We start from the raw sequence: 19,204 nt of genomic DNA, 5'->3' as shown, positions 1-19,204 counted from the left end.
AGTGTTCGCAAACGTTACTTCATACCTTATAAGGCCAATTTGATTCGATGAATTTAATGATAAACTGTTTATAATTCGACACTTCTCAGCAGTTTGCGATGATTAAAAGAAATATATTTTAATCTACAATAATCTAAATAATATTTTAATCTACAATAATTAAATGGCACATCGCAATCACAAAACAGACATTTACTAACAACAAACACTCACCACTTCAGGTTAAATTCCGCTCTGAACTCAGCGTTGACCAACGACATCTTGGCGTCATCAACCGTCGAGGCGAATCAAAGGAACGCGAACTGAAAACGGATTTTCTCCCAGTGAAGCTTAGTTTTAGCGAACAACTAAGATACAGCAATATGAAAATCGCAGAAACAAACCGACATCCTACAACTAAACAGTCAAATTAAGAGACGCCTAACTAGATCCAGCACTGTTACTTTCGCGCCTCCTTCCCGTGGTAGAAACTGATTGGCTCATTTTAAGGTCAAACGGAAGTTCATTAAAAGAAGTGGGCAACAATGCGTTTTTTAAAATAATATATAATTCTACATTTTGTATATGTATATATGGAGTATATAATTTATAATATTTAATAATATACACAAACACACATATTAATATATTTAAAAGGAAAATATTAATTGTTAGGAAATAAAAAAAAAATCTAAAGATGTGCATTTATATAATTTTACACACACACACACATATATATATATATATATATATATATATATATATATATATATATATATATATATATATATATATATTTCTCACATATTTCTCGCATTTCTCAACCATTGCATCAACTTTCATTTGAAAAAAATGGTTGATTAATTTTTAAACTTCAGAACTTTGAATCTAATTTAACTGTACAATAAAGTAAAGTGCAAAAAGACACCAAACATTTATATTAAAAAAGGAAATCAATGATTTATTAAAACAAACCCTGATGAACAAATATCATTTTATTCAATATCAATAGAAAATTAATTGAATAAGAAATTAGGTCAACCAAAAGACTTCAGATCAAGCAATTAACAATGGTCAAACAGTAATTTCTTTTAAACAAGTATTACCTAAAGCAGTAAAGTGAAAATGAGATGGGTGCAAGATAGAACAGAGTTAAAAAAATATCCATGATGACTATTTTGGTGGGTCTGTATTTATCCCGTACTTCTCTTTGAGAAGTTTCAGCTGCTCCTCCTTTTTCTTTGTGTCCATTTTTTGGAAAGCCTTGGAAAAAAAAGAAGTAAACATTAAAATTTTGCATCATCATTAATGCCATTAACATAAATTAAGTAGTGCGTCATTGAAAAAATAAAATGCTGGAATATAGAGAATACATTATTCATTCATTTATGAAAAAGTACAGATTTTAAAAGGCATAATATCTTTATAAAAAAAGGGGAAAACTTATGGATGCAATTCATGGAAATGTAAATAATAATAATGATAATAATAATAACACAATCCCCTTGTTAAGTCATGAAATATAAAATACTGTTTTCGGGGTCCAAGCCGCTACTTATTTGAATAGAGATAATATTTGTTTATGACCAGTTTTTAGACATACCACACATTAAAGTGAATTTTATAAAAAATCATGGTGTACACAACAGTCTTGCTGCATCACAGACACTAATATTTTAACAATTTAAAGAAAATTAATCCCTTTCTGGACATCAGATATGAGGCATGGATATATACATTGCGATCGTGATTTTTGAACATTGTAAACATTTATTATTTACATTTGTTGAGTCTCCCCATAATGTTTGATAGAGCGCTTGGACCCGGAAGCCGTTTCAAGTGACGCCACACTTAACAAGTGGATTGATTCCAAAGTTAGCATTTGAAAGCCAAACAAACTCACCCTGTTTGCATTATAATACAACACAACCAAGTATCTGTTGCAGACGTTGAATCCTGAAAGATGATCGCAGGCATTTTTGGCGTCAAAGATGTCTTCATATACAACATAGGCTGTGCCTCTGGTCTCTGGTGTATTCCCACTGAAGAAGAAAAATAACAACGGAACATACAGTTACTCAACTTACAAACACAAGAGAGATTAATGACACAAACACTGAGGTTAAGTTAGTTTTATATTTGCACATTTGCTCATTTTTTAACAGTGATAACTTGTGACACACATATTGTACTTTGAATGTTCAGCCTGAAATAGCATGCAAGCATGACTTAAACAGCCTTAGCTCTATTTAATTGACTGTAAACAATCTTGTACTTTGATAGTCATTGGATGCTAATGTTTTCCCATTGGGGTAAGGTTTTATATTTGCACATTCGCAGAATGTGCAAATATAAAACTCTAATATTTGCGGAATTTAATTTCTCCTTAATATTTTAATTTCAAAATGTATTTTTTGCCAATTCTAAATAGGGAAATCATATTCGCAGCCAAAGACTAACAAAGCACAACATTGTTCACAGTCAATTAAATAGTGCTAATGTTGTTTTGAAGTTATACTTACATGCAATTTCTGACCAAATATTAAAAGTAGCGTGGTACAAAATATAGAGACCATATCACAAGTTGCCACTGAATGTTTGTGTGAATATCAAAACTAGGGCTGCAAGATATTGGAAAAAACTGACATTGCAATATTTTCATTCACTGCGATATATATTGTGATACAAATGCAATTTTAGCAGACCACTAGCTTGTAAAGATAGGGATGAATCTGTAGGGGAGTGTATCTGCATAAAGTATTGTTTTAAAATGACAAGCATAGTTAAATACAATAGACAAAAAATACAAATAAACAAAGATTTATAATTTTCTGGGCGATCAAACAGTATTCAGAAGCAGAAATTGAATAATCACTCTATAATAATAATAATAGCATTGTATCGTTTTAATTGAGTACAAATGTACAATTGACCTTTAACCTACAAACGATTAATTTAGCGCGCCAAAATGTTTAAGTTTGCTTGAAATTGTTTGCTTGAAATATGAAATGACTCCACTATGTTGTTAACTGTAATGTCTGGTCAACTATAATCCTGACTACATTGCAGATCCCTGTGATCTGACTATTGCAGACACACACAGTGCGATATAGATGCTGAAACGATATATTGTGTAGCCCTAATCAAAACCAAATTTACTTCAATTGATTTCCCTATTTAGAATTTGCAAAGGGTACTAATATTCAGAAAGAGGAGAAAGTCAGAATGTGCAAATATAAAACTTTACCACAATGATAAAACGTATAAGCCCTTTGTTAGAAAGTATGTTAATGTAAAAAAACAGACTGATACTCACACTCTGATTTGACGAATAGGCCCGTACTTTCCAAAGATGTCATACATCTCTTCGGCAGTGATCTTGTAAGGAAGGTTACGGATATATAATATCCTGTTTACCTCTGGAGGTAAACGAATCTGAAAAGATGCCAACAAAAAAGTGTTGAGACAGACCAGGGTTTCTGCAGGTTTCTTCAGGTCAAATTTAAGACTTTGTAACACCCTTTAAGACCATTAGGACTGAAATTTTAGACTTATACAGGGTTAAACACTAAAGAGTTTTTTCTAATGGCTCAGTTACTTCTGTAAATAGTTTATCTGTTAATAAAAGATCATGTAAAGGGATGTGTTGCTTCAGTCTTCTTTATCTAATTATTAGGGAATTTAATTTGGAGAATTTGCTGTAAAATGTCTAACTGCTGTTTTGAATTGCATCTCTTTGCAATAAAAAAACTTAAATATAAAAACGAAAGTTTTGACATGGTAATTGGGTGTATCACAATATTTCAGTGAATTTAAGATTTTTTAAGGCCTAATTTTTTTATTTTTTTTTTAATTTAAGACATTTTAAGACCCCGCGGACACCCTGCAGACATACGTAAATACTAAATGTTTTCAGATTATTAATGCCCAAAGGTTTAAAAGGTGTGCTTAAAAATACGTTTAAGAATGAAACAGAATTCGTGAATGACTATATGTACACAATTGGGTACGTTTTGATCACGTTTGTATATCCAGCGAATGTATTACATGACATATTACATATCGGAGAATATATTTTACCATATATTTTAACACTCACATTTAATATTACACGAACAAATACCTTACGTCAGCTAATCACATTTATAATAGAAAAACAACAAACGATCTTGTATGTAGGGATTAGCCGTCGAAGGGCTAACACTGTCAACAATACGAACATTTGAACGATTGAAACAAAATTGAACTTACATTCGCTCGTTTAGCTGCTTGCATCGCCATGGCTGGATTTGTTTAAAGGGAACTTTCTGAGAAAAAACACTCTAACTGTAGGAATAAAAAGCAAGCTAGCACAAGCTGGACATGTACGCACTTTGGATCGTTAGACGGACGCAGTGTGATGACGTCTTTCCGGGAAACCAATGGTCATGTTGTTTTGAGATGACGTCAAGCTCATATTTTTTAATTTCATGTTTTACAAAATTAAAAGTTGACAAGAAAACTGTACCATCATAACGTTTTTTTTTGTCTTAATCTTAATTTCATTTTTATTCATGTGGTTGTTTCTTTTAAAATTTATTCTCTATTTTTAATGATATGCATTGTTCATATGCAATTCAATTAAAATAAAAAGTCATGCTTTATAATGAAAGGTTTGTACCCATGATTTGCAATTCATTATATGATGTTTATTGATTTTTATAACGATTCTAATTATTCTTTGCTCAAATTTCATATTAATTTCTTTCTATATATATATATATATATATATATATATATATATATATATATATATATATATATATATATATATATATATATATATATATATATATATATATATACTTACCAATGCTTACCTTATTTAACTAATAATAAGTAAAAAAAAAAAAAAAAACTACTGTCTTTAACGATGGAAACATTTAGTAGAACTGTTTTTGTGTTTGTTCGTTTTTATCTGTCTCATTTAGAGGGTGGGTTTCTGACATATACTGCAGTCAGCCACCAGGTGACGATCAAAGATTGGACATCAAAACCTTACGAGTTCAACTCTCTGCTGCCATCTAACGGAATGATATACAGCGGGTCATTCCAGTTATGCAGTTCATATATATCTTGATATAATAGTTGAAATGCTAATTCATTCATTCATTCATTCATTTTCTTTTCGGCCAAGTCCCTTTATTAATCAGAGTTCGCCACAGCAGAATGAATCGCCAACTTCTCCAGCATTTGTTTTACGCAGCGGATGCCCTTCCAGCTGCAACCCATCACTGGGAAACATCCATACACTCTCATTCACACACATACACTACGGACAATTTAGCTTACCCAATTCAGCTACGCCACGTTTTTGGACTTGTGGGGGAAACCGGAGCACCCGGAGGAAACTCACGCGAACACGGGGAGAACATGCATTCCTCAACCTACTGTAATTAAAATGGCAGCCTTTCATAAACATTTTTTTTCTTAAATGACAAAACAAGTATATTCCTTTGTAAAAGTGGTGCATACTCACATCAGCCCTGACCGATATATGTGCTAATTGAAAAATAACACTGAAAGTGCAGGTAGTACAGTGCTCAGTATATAACTGAGTACCCCCCATTTTGAAAATGTATATTTTTATCCATTTCTCGGTGATTGTGGGTAATATATATTGGTGCATTTGAGCAAAACAGATTGATACAGATATAAACAGATATATTTAGTAAAATAATATTTTAGTCACAGAACATATTTGGAAATGGAAAGATAATACATGCAAAATATTGCAAAAAATTACAAACTACAAAATTTCAAATTTTACAACTAAATTGTATATATTTTTTGTTTCTCTTAATTTTCGCTATTTTGAAAATGTTATTTAATATTTTTACCTAACATATAAATTTGGGCTACTAATTTTTGAACCATTATTATAAATAATTTTGTCTGATTAGCTCCAGATTTGGCTTCAGTACTGACTAATATAATGTATATGAACAAATACAATATTGTAAAGCTTCCTATAGAAAATATTAATTTAAATGAGAGATTTGTGAGGGGTGTACTTATATATGCTGAGCACTGTTTTTCAAGATCAACCATGCAACTGACAACTAAACACCTTTGAAATCATACTCTGATATTGAGAAAACATCCCTTATACTCTTTTATTAGTTTAAACCACAACACAAGGAGTAGTGCAGCCATGGCATCAGGGGCACAATACATGCTACATGTACAAAATAACTTGGAAATTGGAAAAGTTTGCCATTGCATGAATTTGGTGCGGTGCCTAAATACGTAAACATTACAATGACAAAGGTTATGCTTGTGTAAAGCTCTTGACACTGGCAGAACGTACTTTCACATGGAGCACAGAAATGTGCATATTTAGAAATCGAGTCAGTGCTCAAAATGCGCAGTTGGTGCAAATGCCTGGACTTAAAAACTACTAACCTCAGGATTACCCTTTAAAACAATTCTCCTTTAAGAGTAGCATGTAAAATGCAAGATTAAATACAGTCTTGGAAATTTCAAGGTGGGAGTTAAAACAGATACATCTTTGAGACAAAATGACATCTCAAAATTTCACGCTCAGCCCCCACATAAATCTGCACACTGATATGCAAATCATTTCATTTGATGACATTCTGAAACTGCACAGCTTGTAGGTTTAATATGGGAAAATTATAATATTTCAACAATGATAAGGAAAGTATGGTTTCAGTTGTGTAATTGTTCTCACAAATTACATTCAGCCTCCCTCATGTGATGTACATGCTAGATATAGAAGGTGTAGTATTCTAGCGTTTCCCATCAATGCATCACACACATTTAAAGGGATAGCTTACCGAAAAATTTTAATATACTGTTAAATTAGAAAAATTATCTCAGTCCATCCAAAATGTAGGTGTCTTTTTTCAGTAAAACTATAGTACTATGGATTCATTCACTCATTTTCCTTCGGCTTAGTCTCTTATATATCAGGAGTTGCCACAGAGAAATGAACCACCAATTATTCAGACATATGATTTACGCAGCGCATATGATTTTTATGCCCTTCCAGCCACAACCCAGTACTGGGAAACATTCATACACACTCATTTACACACACTCATACACATGGTACCTAAAAGATCCATATTAATACCTTAAGGGTACATATTAGTACATAAAAAGTCTTAAAATTTGGTGGTACTAATATATACTTTTGAGGTACCAATATAGACCCTTCAAGTACAAATGTGTACCTTTTAAAAAGGTACCACCCCAGTGACAGTTCGCGTACCTTTATTTCTGAGAGTGTAGGTAATAATGTAATAAATAATGTTCAGTTTCTTGCACATATCTTAAAATATCTTTTTTTTGCCTGTATATGTTTTTTTTTTTCACTCTTAAAGTGTCAGTAGAGGGGGACATGGTGGTTCAGTGGTTAGCACTGTCACCTCAAGGTTGTTGGTTCGAGTCCCGGCTGGTTCACGTGGGTTTCCTACTGGTGCTCTGGTTTCCCCCACAGACCAAAGACATGTGGTATAGGTGAACTGAATAAGTAGTGTATGTGTGTATGGATGTTTCCAGTACTGGATTGCAGCTGAAAGGGCATCCGCTGCGTACAACATATGCCGGATAAGTTGTTGGTGCATTCCGCTTAGGCGACCACTTATGATTAAAGGTATTAAACCGAAGGAAAATAAATAATTAAGTGTCAGTACACTGACTTACATTTCAGCTATATAAAACATCAGTATGTTTTAAAACAGCATACTTAAATTTGAGGTGAACTATCCCTTTAAAGATCTTGAATCTTCTGTCTAATTCTATTTTAAATTTGAATAGCTTTGTTTTCTTTTAAATAAGGCTTTTTTTCATTCTTTATGCAGGATGCAAATGAGGGAAGTTCTCTTAAGGCAAACCTAATGGCATGCAAATAAACTACATTTATATTCACCAACAGTACAAGCACATTTGAAGGGAAAAAAAATGTGATGGACGTGAGCTTATCTTTCGTCCATCCAGATGAGTGGGTAAATCTGGGTAAAACAGTTACGATTACCATAAGAATCGGTTCTGTTGACGTTACGCAGTATATGGTACACATAGCTAGCATCAGTACAATAAATAGTAGCTCGATTTAATACAGCACATCAATGATGCGCAAGCTCCAGTGGATTCAGAAAGTACTTTGCACACTCTTCACATTTTGGCAGTTAATTTCAACAACTCAATATATATATATATATATATATATATATATATATATATATATATATATATATATATATATATATATATATATATATATATATATATATATATATATATATATATATTAATATTTATATAACTCTATTTGTGCATGGCATGGTCTGTATGTGTGTATGCATTTGTAATATGTGTGTAAGTGTGTGTGTGTGTGAGTGTATCTGTGTGTGAGTGTGAAATTCGTTAGCAAAGAACATTCTCATGCACACAAGTGTTTCAAACACAGGAAGCGGATTCATTGAAAGGTAGTCCAAGCAAATTTTTTTATCAGTGGAAATAGCTGCAAACTGAATGGAACATTAATCATTTGTGCAGTCCCTGGCTCTTTTCTGAGATGCTCATTTCTGCAGGTCACACTGCAGCAGTAATACAATAGACGGGTCACTCTTTGCTGCTTCTTTGAACTCTTCCAATGAGATCTGGTCGTCGTTGTTCTTATCCATCTTACTGAAGATTTTGTCGACCCTCTGCTCGGGCGTCAGGCCGTCCTCATTCATCTTCATCATGATAACAGTCCCCACCATTTTGTAGATTGCCTTTCAGTGAGAAAAACAGAACATGTTGGATTTTAACCATTTGGAGTGTTGTAATTAGAGTCAGTATCTCTACTCGCTGCCACTTGTGGTGATGTAGCAAGTTCTACAATGATGTGTCGCTGTCTAATTATTATTCATGAGTTTCCTCATCATATGAGAAGAGTTGCTTCTGAATTATTCAGTCAAGCTGTGATGCTGCGCAAAAGTTTGGCTTTCACGATGGGCCACAATGCTCATAATGTTGTTAGAAGTTGCAACTTCTATGAGTTTGTACCAAAATGAATAAATAAGTGATAATAGCAGCATTTCCTGTGAGCATTTCGAGCACTGATGAGTGGACTCATGAACACTGCTGATTGGCCATTGTGTTCATGTGCTAAACAGATATGACTGTGATTGGCTCTAATTATCACTGGTGTACAACAGCACTCTAGCGGACACTATGGGCTCTATTTTAATGACCTAGGCGCAAAGTCTAAAGCACATGGCGCAAAAGCATTAAGGCGTGCCTGAATCCATTTTTGCTATTTTAAGGACGGAAAAATACACTCTGCACTGCAGCGCATGGACTAACAGGGTTGTGCTTATTCTCTTAATGAGTTATGAGTGTGTTTTGAGCATAACGTGCATTAAACTAAACAGAGTCTCATCTCCCATTCCCTTTAAGAGTCAGTTGCGTTGCTCTATGGCGCATTTGCTATTTACATGGCGGACTTTGTAAGTGGAAACACAGCATAAAAAAAACAAAATGCCTTACTGGCGAGAAAACAGTTAAACAGACCGTCTGCGGCAAGAATGAAGAACGAGCCTCCAACAATCGGCCTTTACTTTCTCTTTACTTCTTTACTTTCGTGGATAAGGAAAAGTTGTTGTACACTCCATTGAAGACATCCATCAGCCTATGTATTTATTTTCATTTGTTAAGCGTAAAGATTTGAAACTATTTCTAAATTCAGTTTTAATTGCAAGCAAACAAATAAATGAACAATAATCATGAAGTGTGGTCAACAAACTGAGTTATATCCAACACGCGTCCTATTCTTCGGTGATACATATGTCTACAAAACCCGACAGGTGGACAAATCTAAACTTGTTTTTATTAAAACAAATATAAATATGCATAAAATATAATAAATAATACTAATAATAAAAAATGCTGCTAATAATAACATCATACAAAAGCAAATTGTCATTAATAAACTGAAAAAGCCCCCTCGACATGAAGACAGTGGTTTTATATTTATGTACAAAATAATCATATTCTCAGAATCATAATCATATATTAATTCTTTTTCATTTGTAAAGATATTTGCGTATTTTTGTACATCCTGTGTGTATTAAGCAATGTGTAAGCATTTAAGGCGCACAACTAATGCTCGGCGCTGGACTTTAGACCTTCTTTCAGCTGATCAATTGTGAAGTCTATTTTAGTTTCTCAAAATAGCAACGCGCCAACAATGCGCCTTAACACACCTCCTTTCTAGACCGAAACTACCGTGAGTCCACAAAACGGCGCAAATGGATTTGCTATTTAAACAACGTGGTGGGAAATGGGAAAATTAGGGTTGCATTGGTCTAAAAAAGCAACAAAATGCACATTGACACGGCATTCAAATGCTCCTGTGTCAGAGGAAGTTTCTGTCATTTCAAAGCAGGTATGTGTGTGTCTAAGTTTTAAAATAAGCATTTTGTATGTCTAAATATCTTGCATTTTTTAATAAGAGTCATTATGCTCTACTGACAGAAGATCATTGCTTGCTCTTTTTTTCTCATCTGCTTTGCTTTGCTTAATGATCAAATGACCAAATGGTCCCCACAATGTAATGCATGCACATGTACACTGTAAAAATGCTGGGTTCCATACAATCGAATTGTCTTGGGACAGCATGAAGGAATTAAGTTGAAAAATTTAAGATTCAAGATTTCAGCTCATTGTAAATAAGTAGTTTGAACAAACTGCAATCTACTTTTTGAGAGTATGTATACATGTACACTGCTCAGCATAATTGAGTACACCCCATTTTGAAAATGAATATTTTTATCCATTTCTCAGTAAATATAGGCAATGTATTTTACTGAATTTAAATAAAAGAGATTTATTACACAGATATATTTATTAAAATAATATTTTAGTCACCAAACATATTTAGAAATTGAAAGATAATACAATTAAATTCAAGCAAAATATTGCAAAAAAAATTATTACAACCTACAAAATTTCAACTAAAATCTTACTTTTTTTTTTGCTTCTTTTGATTTTACTTCTTTTTAAAATTTGTATTTAATATTTTTCTATAACATAAATATTTGGGCATGCTAGGACTGTTATCGTAAATTATTTTGTTAGATAATCTCCAGATTTAGCTTCAGTACTGACTAATCTAATGTATATGCACATATATAATATTGTATAGCTTCCTATTAAAAAATATGAATTTAAAAGATAGATTTGTGAGGGGTGTACTTACATATGCTGAGCACTGTATGTGTATATGAATATACATTTCATGCATAACATTTTAACAGTTTATCACAGCAACTAAACAATTGACTGAATTCAGGTACCTCAATGATCTCAAGCATCTCGACTCGTGTGATTTTGCCGTCTCCGTCCAAGTCGTACATGTTAAATGCCCAGTTGAGCTTCTGCTCGAAGCTTCCTCGTGATGTGATGGACAGAGCACAGATGAACTCTCTGAAGTCGATGGTGCCATCGCCATTCTTGTCGAAGGTTCTGAAAGCATGCTGAGCAAACTTTGAGGCATCACCGTAAGGGAAAAACTGAAAAAGAGGAGAAACAATACAATTAAAAATTTACAATCTGGCAACTAGTAGTCATTTGTCCTGAAGTAGTTTTTTTTGTAAAATACAGATAACTAAAACCCTCATATTTGACAATGAAGTAAGACACAACACTCTCGTAAGGCATCTCTCAATTCTTAAGTCACTGACTAAAGTGTATTTATGAAATTTATAAAAAATAAACTGCTCTTCAAAACCATCAAAAAAATATAATTTCAATTTAAATTAATGAATTATTATAGAATCTGAAAACAAGTAGCTGTTACAATTAATCTAATCACAATATAGACTAATGTCTGCGCATATTAGACTGCAAAGCATTTCCAAAACAACCCATCAAAATAAAAGTTTGATTTAAAGTGCAGATTAAGTGACAGAAACATAATACTGTTGTACAGCAGAGTGCTAGTGTCAGATAAATTAATTTATATTCATTTCCATACATTCTATTTAGATCCTTTTCATATATGCATACTTTTAAAGGAACCCAAAGTTAATGTTTAAATATATAATCACTTGCTCAATTGTAGTTTTCAATCAGTAGAATGGCTGGAATGTGCCAGTTGCAGGAATATTGTGCTGACAATGATTGGATAATATGACCAATAGGATTCTAACAAACAAACTGTTTAGACCAATGATTAAAGACAATGCATCATCAAATGTTTGAATGCCTATATAAAAACTGGCCTCAAAGTACTGCCCTTTGAGCAACCAGAAACAAAACTCTTGTGTTTCTTCTGTATTGTTCCCTTGCTGCAAGAACATTAAAATCTCAGAAAAGGAATCTTCCTGAGTCTTGGAATACTTTTTGATCCTGTCAGGTAATAGGAAATATATTTTGAAGGAATTATTATATAATTGTTGAATTCAGGTTTTTAATTAAAACATGAATGAAAAAGCATTCAAGAGAGTCCTGTACTTCTAAAAGTGTTTTTAATAACAAACATATAATTACATTAATAACTACAATTGTACATTTCCTGAAGAAAATGTGAGTGGGGTTTGCCGTGGCAATTCACTAGGGTAAAATGCATTACTGTACTGCCCAAAAGCAATGGAGTGTTAAGATACTGTCAAATATGTGTTTATGTAGTTGCTAGGGCATTTGAAATGGTTTCTAGGCCATGGTAATACAGTTTAATGAGTAAAAAAAAAGTCTTTCTATGGTGTATATGGGCTAAAAAAAGACTTGTTAATGTTGTTATATGGTTGTTGGGGTGCTATAAGTGGTTGCTAGGGAGTGTGTAAAAATTTGTTATGTCATTACTAAAGTAACTAGTAAAACGAGCACACCCCCAAGCTTCTATGACTCTCTAAATATTACTATTATGCTAGCATCATGCTAATCAAGTTGCTAACATGATGATAACATCATTAGCAGGTAGCTAGCATGATACTAATCGTGTTAGTATAATGCTAACAACATGCTAATTGATATGCAAATAGATATGCATCTAGGCTTATTATAATGGCAGTCTATGGTATCAGTTTGGGGGCATGGCTTGAGAGTTTCATTATCACATTGAGACCCTGATGGGTTGCCTGAGTCAAATAAAAAAACCCGCGAGCCTTTATAAAAGTCATAGCCACATATCCCTGATAAAACCACACGATTTGACATCACTTTCAAGGGTCTGGGGTGAAAACTGGGGGACTAGTTGCGCTCCCAAAAAATGCATGGAAGAAGATTAATTACAAAATTACATACATCCTTTAATTACATAATTTATTACAAATTATTAATTTAGAAAAACAGCAGCTTTAAAAAACTACTCAAAAACAGGAATGACCACAATACTGACATTTCTATTGAGCAGAAATAATTGAAGTTTCTTCACATCAAAAACCACCTTCATTTCAACACTACAGGGCTCTTCAACTCTCATTTTGCTAAACCAAGCTTCAAGCAACCGAAACTTCACAGAAAGCGCTATGTTTGCAGGAGGTTTTAGTGGTGGGTGGGTAAGCGAATGTGAGTGTGTGTGTTAACTAAGTCCATCAAAGCCTAGCACAGAGCCTGCCTCAATGCAGAAGAGAGTCTGCAATGCGGACGAGAGCTGTGCAGTCACTCTTACACAGCTCCTCACCTCCCTTCTAACACTGTTACCCTCTCAGTGATTGAAGACAAAGATTACATTCACCCACTCCCAATGCAGTCCCAGCCAAAGCACTATTTGTCACCTAATGTGCCCAAAACATAACTTATTTCCAATCTAATGAGGAGCAGAGAGAGATAAAGGGGTTTCACCATGGTGCCAAGCAGCAGGGACACAAATAAAGTCAAGATTTATAGGCACTACTGAGAACATTCACAAAACATAATGCTTTATATGCCAAAAACAATTGCAAATACGTTTTTTAGGGCATCACGGTGGTGCAGTGGTTAGCACGATCGCATCACAGCTAGAAGGTCACTGGTTTGAGCCCCGGCTGGGTCAGTTGGCATTTCTGTGTGGAATTTGCATGATCTCCCCATGTTCGCGTGGGTTTCCTCCGGGTGCTCCGGTTTCCCCCACAGTTCAAAGACATGCGCTATAGTGAATGAAATAAGCTAAATTGGCTGTATTGTATTGTATTTAGTTGTAAGTAGTAAGTAGTTGATGATTAGCACATGCATTAACTCATCATTAGTTCATAATAATGTATAGTTTACATACTAATACATCGTTATTCATGTGCTGTTATTGTAAAGTGTTACCGATTTATTAATGTAGTCTTTCAAATGTGTTTTATGTGCATGGCTGGGTTATTGGTTTGCATGAAAACCAAGATAACAGGTTATTTCAATAAGGCGTACATATAAACACACTCAGTATTTTTGAATTGTTACCTAACTTCCCATTTGAGTCATTTGGCTGCTAAATTTTAAGCAGAGGAATCACTGGAGTGCGAAGGAAGAGCTAAACTAAGCTAATAATAAATTCTGAGCACTTAGGAACAGATGCCATGCTCAAAGACTGGGAAATGAGATTCTCATAGTTTTCACAGAAAGAGAGTGTGAAACAAATGTGCCCGCGAGGACAGCAAAACCCGAAATCACCATTGTCGAAAGCAGCCAACAGTCCTCATGAGAAGAAAATGACTCAATAAACATAATAAATAATGTCTTTTTGAGGATATAAGAAATGCAGAAAGGTTTGTGGGTGTTTGGGGATACGGTTATAGAAAGTTATAGAAAAGCTCAGCATGAAAAACAACATCTCCATGATATAAAGCAAATGTGTGTTCTAGGACAAGAGTGTCCAAGTGTCTTCACATAACATCATATTTCTGAAGAAGAATGTGACACTGAAGACTGGGAATTTTCATGCTAAAAATTAAGCTTTGAATCTCAAGAATAGATTTACATTTATAGTGCATTTACATAGAAAACACAGTTTATCTAAATTTAAGCATCATTTAACACTATTATTATTTTTTATGTATTTTCATAAATGTTTATGTATTTTTATATACATTTTTCAAAGTTTTATATACATGTATGGCATAAAATTAACAGTTTATTCTTTTCTTACTTTATGAAAAGAAAAATTCCAAATATCTTCTCTGCCAGCAAGATTTAACTGCATGCAGTTTTGACTTTTACAGCAAAAAGAGAAGAAAAATAGTGTCCAAGTAAAGTAAGTTGTTGCAGTGTAACCCAAAGTCATTTAATATAGAGTGTTCTTTTATTATTATTGAGTATAAATATTAAATATTTTTGGTTTTGTATTTATCAGGGTTCTCTTGTTTTTCAAACAAGTTTGAAGTTTTTTCATTTTCTTACACTTTTATTTGTTTAGTTTTATATATATATATATATATATATATATATATATATATATATATATATATATATATATATATATACATATATATATATATATATATATATATATATATATATATATATATATATATATATATATATATATATGTGTGTGTGTGTGTGTGTGTACATACAGTTGAAGCCAGAATTATTAGCCCCCCATTCAATTTTTTCTAATATTTTTTAAATATTTCCCAAATTTGTTTATACATTTTTACAGTGTGTTTAATAATACTTTTTCTTCTGGAGAAAGTCTTATTTGTTTTATTTAGGCTAGAATAAACACAGTTTTCAGTTTTTTTAAAAATATTTTAAGGTCAACATTATTAGCCCCTTTCAGCTATATTTTTTTTCGATAGTCTACAGAACAAACCATGGTTATACAATAACTTGCCTATTTACCCTAACCGGCCTAGTTAACCTAATTAACCTAGTTAAGCCTTTAAATGTCACTTTAAGCTGTATAGAAGTGTCTTGAAAAATATCTAGTCAAATATTATTTACTGTCATCATGGCAAAGATAAAATAAATCAGTTATTAGAAATGAGTTATTAAAACTATTATGTTTAAAAATGTGTTGAAAAAATCTCTCCGTTAAACAGAAATTGGGGTATATTCTACCGATCAAAAGTTTTTATTATTATTATTAATTTTATTTATTAATTTAAATACAATTATTCTGTTTAGGTGGCATTTATTAAATATAAATTTAAAAAAAAATATTAATACATATTTATTTATTGCTTATTGTATATAGTTTCAAATGAAACGATTATTCCAGTCTTTATTACTATTACCTTTAATAATAATATTAATAATAATAATAATAATGATAACAATAATGGGGGCGTCACGGTGGCACAGTATGAAGCACAATCGCCCCACAGCAAGAAGGTTGCTGATTCGAGCCTTGGCTGAGTCAGTTGGCATTTCTGTGTGGAGTTTGCATGTTCTCCTCGAGTTGGCGTGGGTTTCCTCCTGGTGCTCCGTTTCCCCATAGTCCAAAGTCTTGCGCTATAGGTGAATTGAAGCTAAATTGGGCGTAGTGTATGTGTGTGAATGAGTGTGAATGGGTGTTTCCCAGTGTTGTGATGCTGCTGGAAGGGCATCCGCTACGTAAAACATTTGCTGGATAAGTTCATTCCAATGTGGCGACTGTGGGACTAAGCCAAAAAATTTATAACAATAATAAATAATATTAGAGTGATTCTGAAGGATCATGTGACTCTGAAGACTGGAGAAATGAAGCTGAAAATTTATCATTAAAATCATTGGAAAAAATTATTAAATTAAATTATAAACTACGTTATTTTTATGTGCAATAACATTTCACAATTTTACAGTTTGTTGTGTATTTTTGATCAAATAAATGCAGTCTTGGTGAGCAGGATAAGCTTATTTTAAAAATCCTACTGACCCCAAACTTTTGACCGGTAGTGTGTATATATATATTCATAGTTTGCTTAAATATGTAATTTTATTAAACAGTAATTATTATTAATGTATTTTATTTTAGTTTCAGGTTTAACAAAACATTAATTTGAATCATTTTGTCAACTACAGTATAGCCGATATGTATGATCTACACATTGCACATAAGTTTAAACCCAAGACATCAGCCCACAAACCCAGCAGTGATGCCGATGGGACCGCAGTGCTCTCTGATCTCATCTCAACTCATGCAGCACAAAAATCAAACAGCATCAAATGCCTGAACACAGCGCCGCCCGTGAAGATGCAGCGTGTTCCCGTATATATCAAAGAGCTCACAGCACACACTGCCGAACTCCTCCAGAATGCACAGGCCCTCTGGGAAAGCACAGGTCCGCTCATGAGCTCCTGCCAGACTGGCACTGGCTGGAGGAGAGCGAGCTGAGACAGGAAGAAATGCACACTGCGATGTACCCTGAACACATGCAAAACGATTCTCTCATGGGGCTGATCCTTCTGCTCCATATGGCCTTGCCCTTCACCAAAGTAGAGGAGAGCAAAAAGAAAACAAGCAAAGTGCAAGTCATGAAGAACTGCAGAGCGGCCGCTGTGCTGCATGCGAGACCCCCTCCGCCAGTTCCTCCGTGCAAATCTGCCAAGTTATGAAATGTTTTGTTATGTAAAAGAGACAGGTTTTTTTTAAGTAACTATCTAGGGCAAGGCTGTGTGAAATTCTTGAATTTCACATTACAGTAATATTCAACTTCTCACTTTCCTTTGGATGCAGGCACATCTGAATTAAAAAACAGACATCCAAGTGTACAGTCCTTGCAAAACCAACAAAAAATGTCACCAACAAAAATAATTTCAAGTCATTTATTTCTATCTTTGGTGTAGTGCCTTTAAGGAGAAAATATCAGTTTATATTTCAAAACAGGTGGTTCATTCCACTGTGGCGAATGAATAAAGGGACTAAGCAGAAGAAAAAATGAAGGAATGAATATTTCAAAACCAAAATTTTTCACCCAAATCTGCATATAAGGGTGTTATGCTGGTGCAGTGGGTAGTACAATTGCCTCACAGCAAGAAGGTCGCTGGTTCGAGCCTCGGCTGGGTCAGTTGGCATTTCTGTGTGGAGTTTGCATGTTCTCCCCTTGTTGGCGTGGGTTTCCTCCGGGTGCTCCGGTTTCCCCACAAGTCCAAAGACATGTGGTATAGGAGAATTGAATAAGCTAAATTGTCCATAGTGTATGTGTGTGAATGAGAGTGTATGGGTGTTTCCCAGTGATAGGTTGCATCTGGAAGGGCATCCACTGCGTAAAACATATGCTGGATAAGTTGGCGGTTCATTCCGCTGTGGCGACGCCTGATTAATAAAAGGACTAAGCCAAAAAGAAAATGAATGAATCTGCATATGAAATGGACAGTTATGCTCAAACTTAAAAATAGTTTTTTCCACATTTAACAAAGTTTTACATTTATAAAGTAAATATTTAACCAACCAGAACACCTAAACCAGAAGAAATGCAGCAGCATGCCTTACAGAATATAGAAGTATATTGTGCAAAACCCCCAGTGACTAGTCAACCATCATGACTCTTCACATGAATTTAATAGGATATGCGAAGAGTGCTAAAGCTACACTAGTCGAGCCACACAAAAGTAAAACAGCACTACAGGGTAAAAGTATGCACAGCAATAAAAACAGATTTCTCTGAACACATTTCTCTGCCTGCTGTCAAGAAGACACACTAAAAGCACATTCCTACAGTATCTGAGCCACCATGCAAGCTGTCATCACTGTCATCGCACGTATAAACCTCCACCGTGAGCAAAGCAGAGGCAGCTGTCGAGGGCTCAGCGTGCCGATCAAATGAAGCGGCTCCTACAGCAGGTCAGACCCCACTGCTGATAATACTGACTGGGCGTATGGTAATGCCAGTGCTGGAAGACTGCCATGACTCTCTGCAAAACACACATACACACTCCTAAACACACCACAGAGTGCTCAGACATAAACCTCCTGAAGAAACAGCTGCAAGATTGAGGCAGCACTCATGATGAGTGATCGTATCAGAATCTGTGAGTTCTTTGTATTTATTTTTAAGCTGAAAAGTTCCTTGCCGGTTATAGACAAACCTTTTGCCAACAGCTATCTGGAGTTTGTCTCTGTTTTAAGAGATCTATATAAAGAAAAAGTTGATAAAATGTCGCTTGCGATAAGAATGATCTCATAAAAAGATTTTGTTCATTTAAAGTGGTGTAATTGAGGCATCTGCCAGCAGGGGTTTATGATGTCTTGTGTAATTGAGGCATCTGCCAGCAGGGGGTAATGGTTTCTCGCTAACTAGTCTAACCTTAAAGGGACAGTCCATCCAAACATGAAACTTCATCA

At 34.1% G+C, this 19,204-nt stretch overlaps 2 protein-coding genes across 2 annotated transcripts in view; both read right to left on the bottom strand.

The window, feature by feature from the left end:
* Window positions 1-945: 945 nt before the first annotated feature.
* On the bottom strand, window positions 946-4,375 carry sf3b6 (splicing factor 3b, subunit 6). The gene is made up of 4 exons (XM_056481532.1): window positions 4,231-4,375; window positions 3,296-3,414; window positions 1,883-2,021; window positions 946-1,242 (listed from the first exon to the last, which is right to left on the bottom strand). Exons 1-4 carry the CDS (start codon window positions 4,258-4,260, stop codon window positions 1,153-1,155), a joined length of 378 nt encoding a protein of 125 aa, XP_056337507.1. The 5' UTR covers window positions 4,261-4,375; the 3' UTR covers window positions 946-1,152.
* A 3,941-nt stretch (window positions 4,376-8,316) lies between these two features.
* The window catches only part of vsnl1a (visinin-like 1a), a 38,982-nt gene continuing 28,094 nt past the window's right edge, over window positions 8,317-19,204 (bottom strand). The window contains exons 3-4 of the mRNA XM_056445570.1: window positions 11,331-11,546; window positions 8,317-8,765 (exon numbers count right to left, since the gene is read on the bottom strand). Coding sequence (XP_056301545.1) covers window positions 8,568-8,765; window positions 11,331-11,546 — 414 coding nt within the window. The 3' untranslated portion in view covers window positions 8,317-8,567. The remainder of the gene's footprint in view (window positions 8,766-11,330; window positions 11,547-19,204) is intronic.

Source organism: Danio aesculapii, chromosome 20 (genome assembly GCF_903798145.1).
Source record: "Danio aesculapii chromosome 20, fDanAes4.1, whole genome shotgun sequence".
Classification (NCBI taxonomy): Eukaryota; Metazoa; Chordata; class Actinopteri; order Cypriniformes; family Danionidae; genus Danio; species Danio aesculapii.
This window is presented reverse-complemented; position numbering and strand designations above follow the sequence as displayed.

What these genes read in the sequence shown, in the direction of transcription:
- sf3b6 (XM_056481532.1), bottom strand. Translation starts at nt 4,260, where the DNA reads ATGGCGATGCAAGCAGCTAAACGAGCGAAT. An exon ending in CCTATTCGTCAAATCAGAGT is followed by an intron (nt 2,022 to 3,295) that starts GTGAGTATCAGT and finishes TTTCTTCTTCAG; the next exon opens with TGGGAATACACCAGAGACCA. An exon ending in TGTATTATAATGCAAACAGG is followed by an intron (nt 1,243 to 1,882) that starts GTGAGTTTGTTT and finishes TTTTTTTCCAAG; the next exon opens with GCTTTCCAAAAAATGGACAC.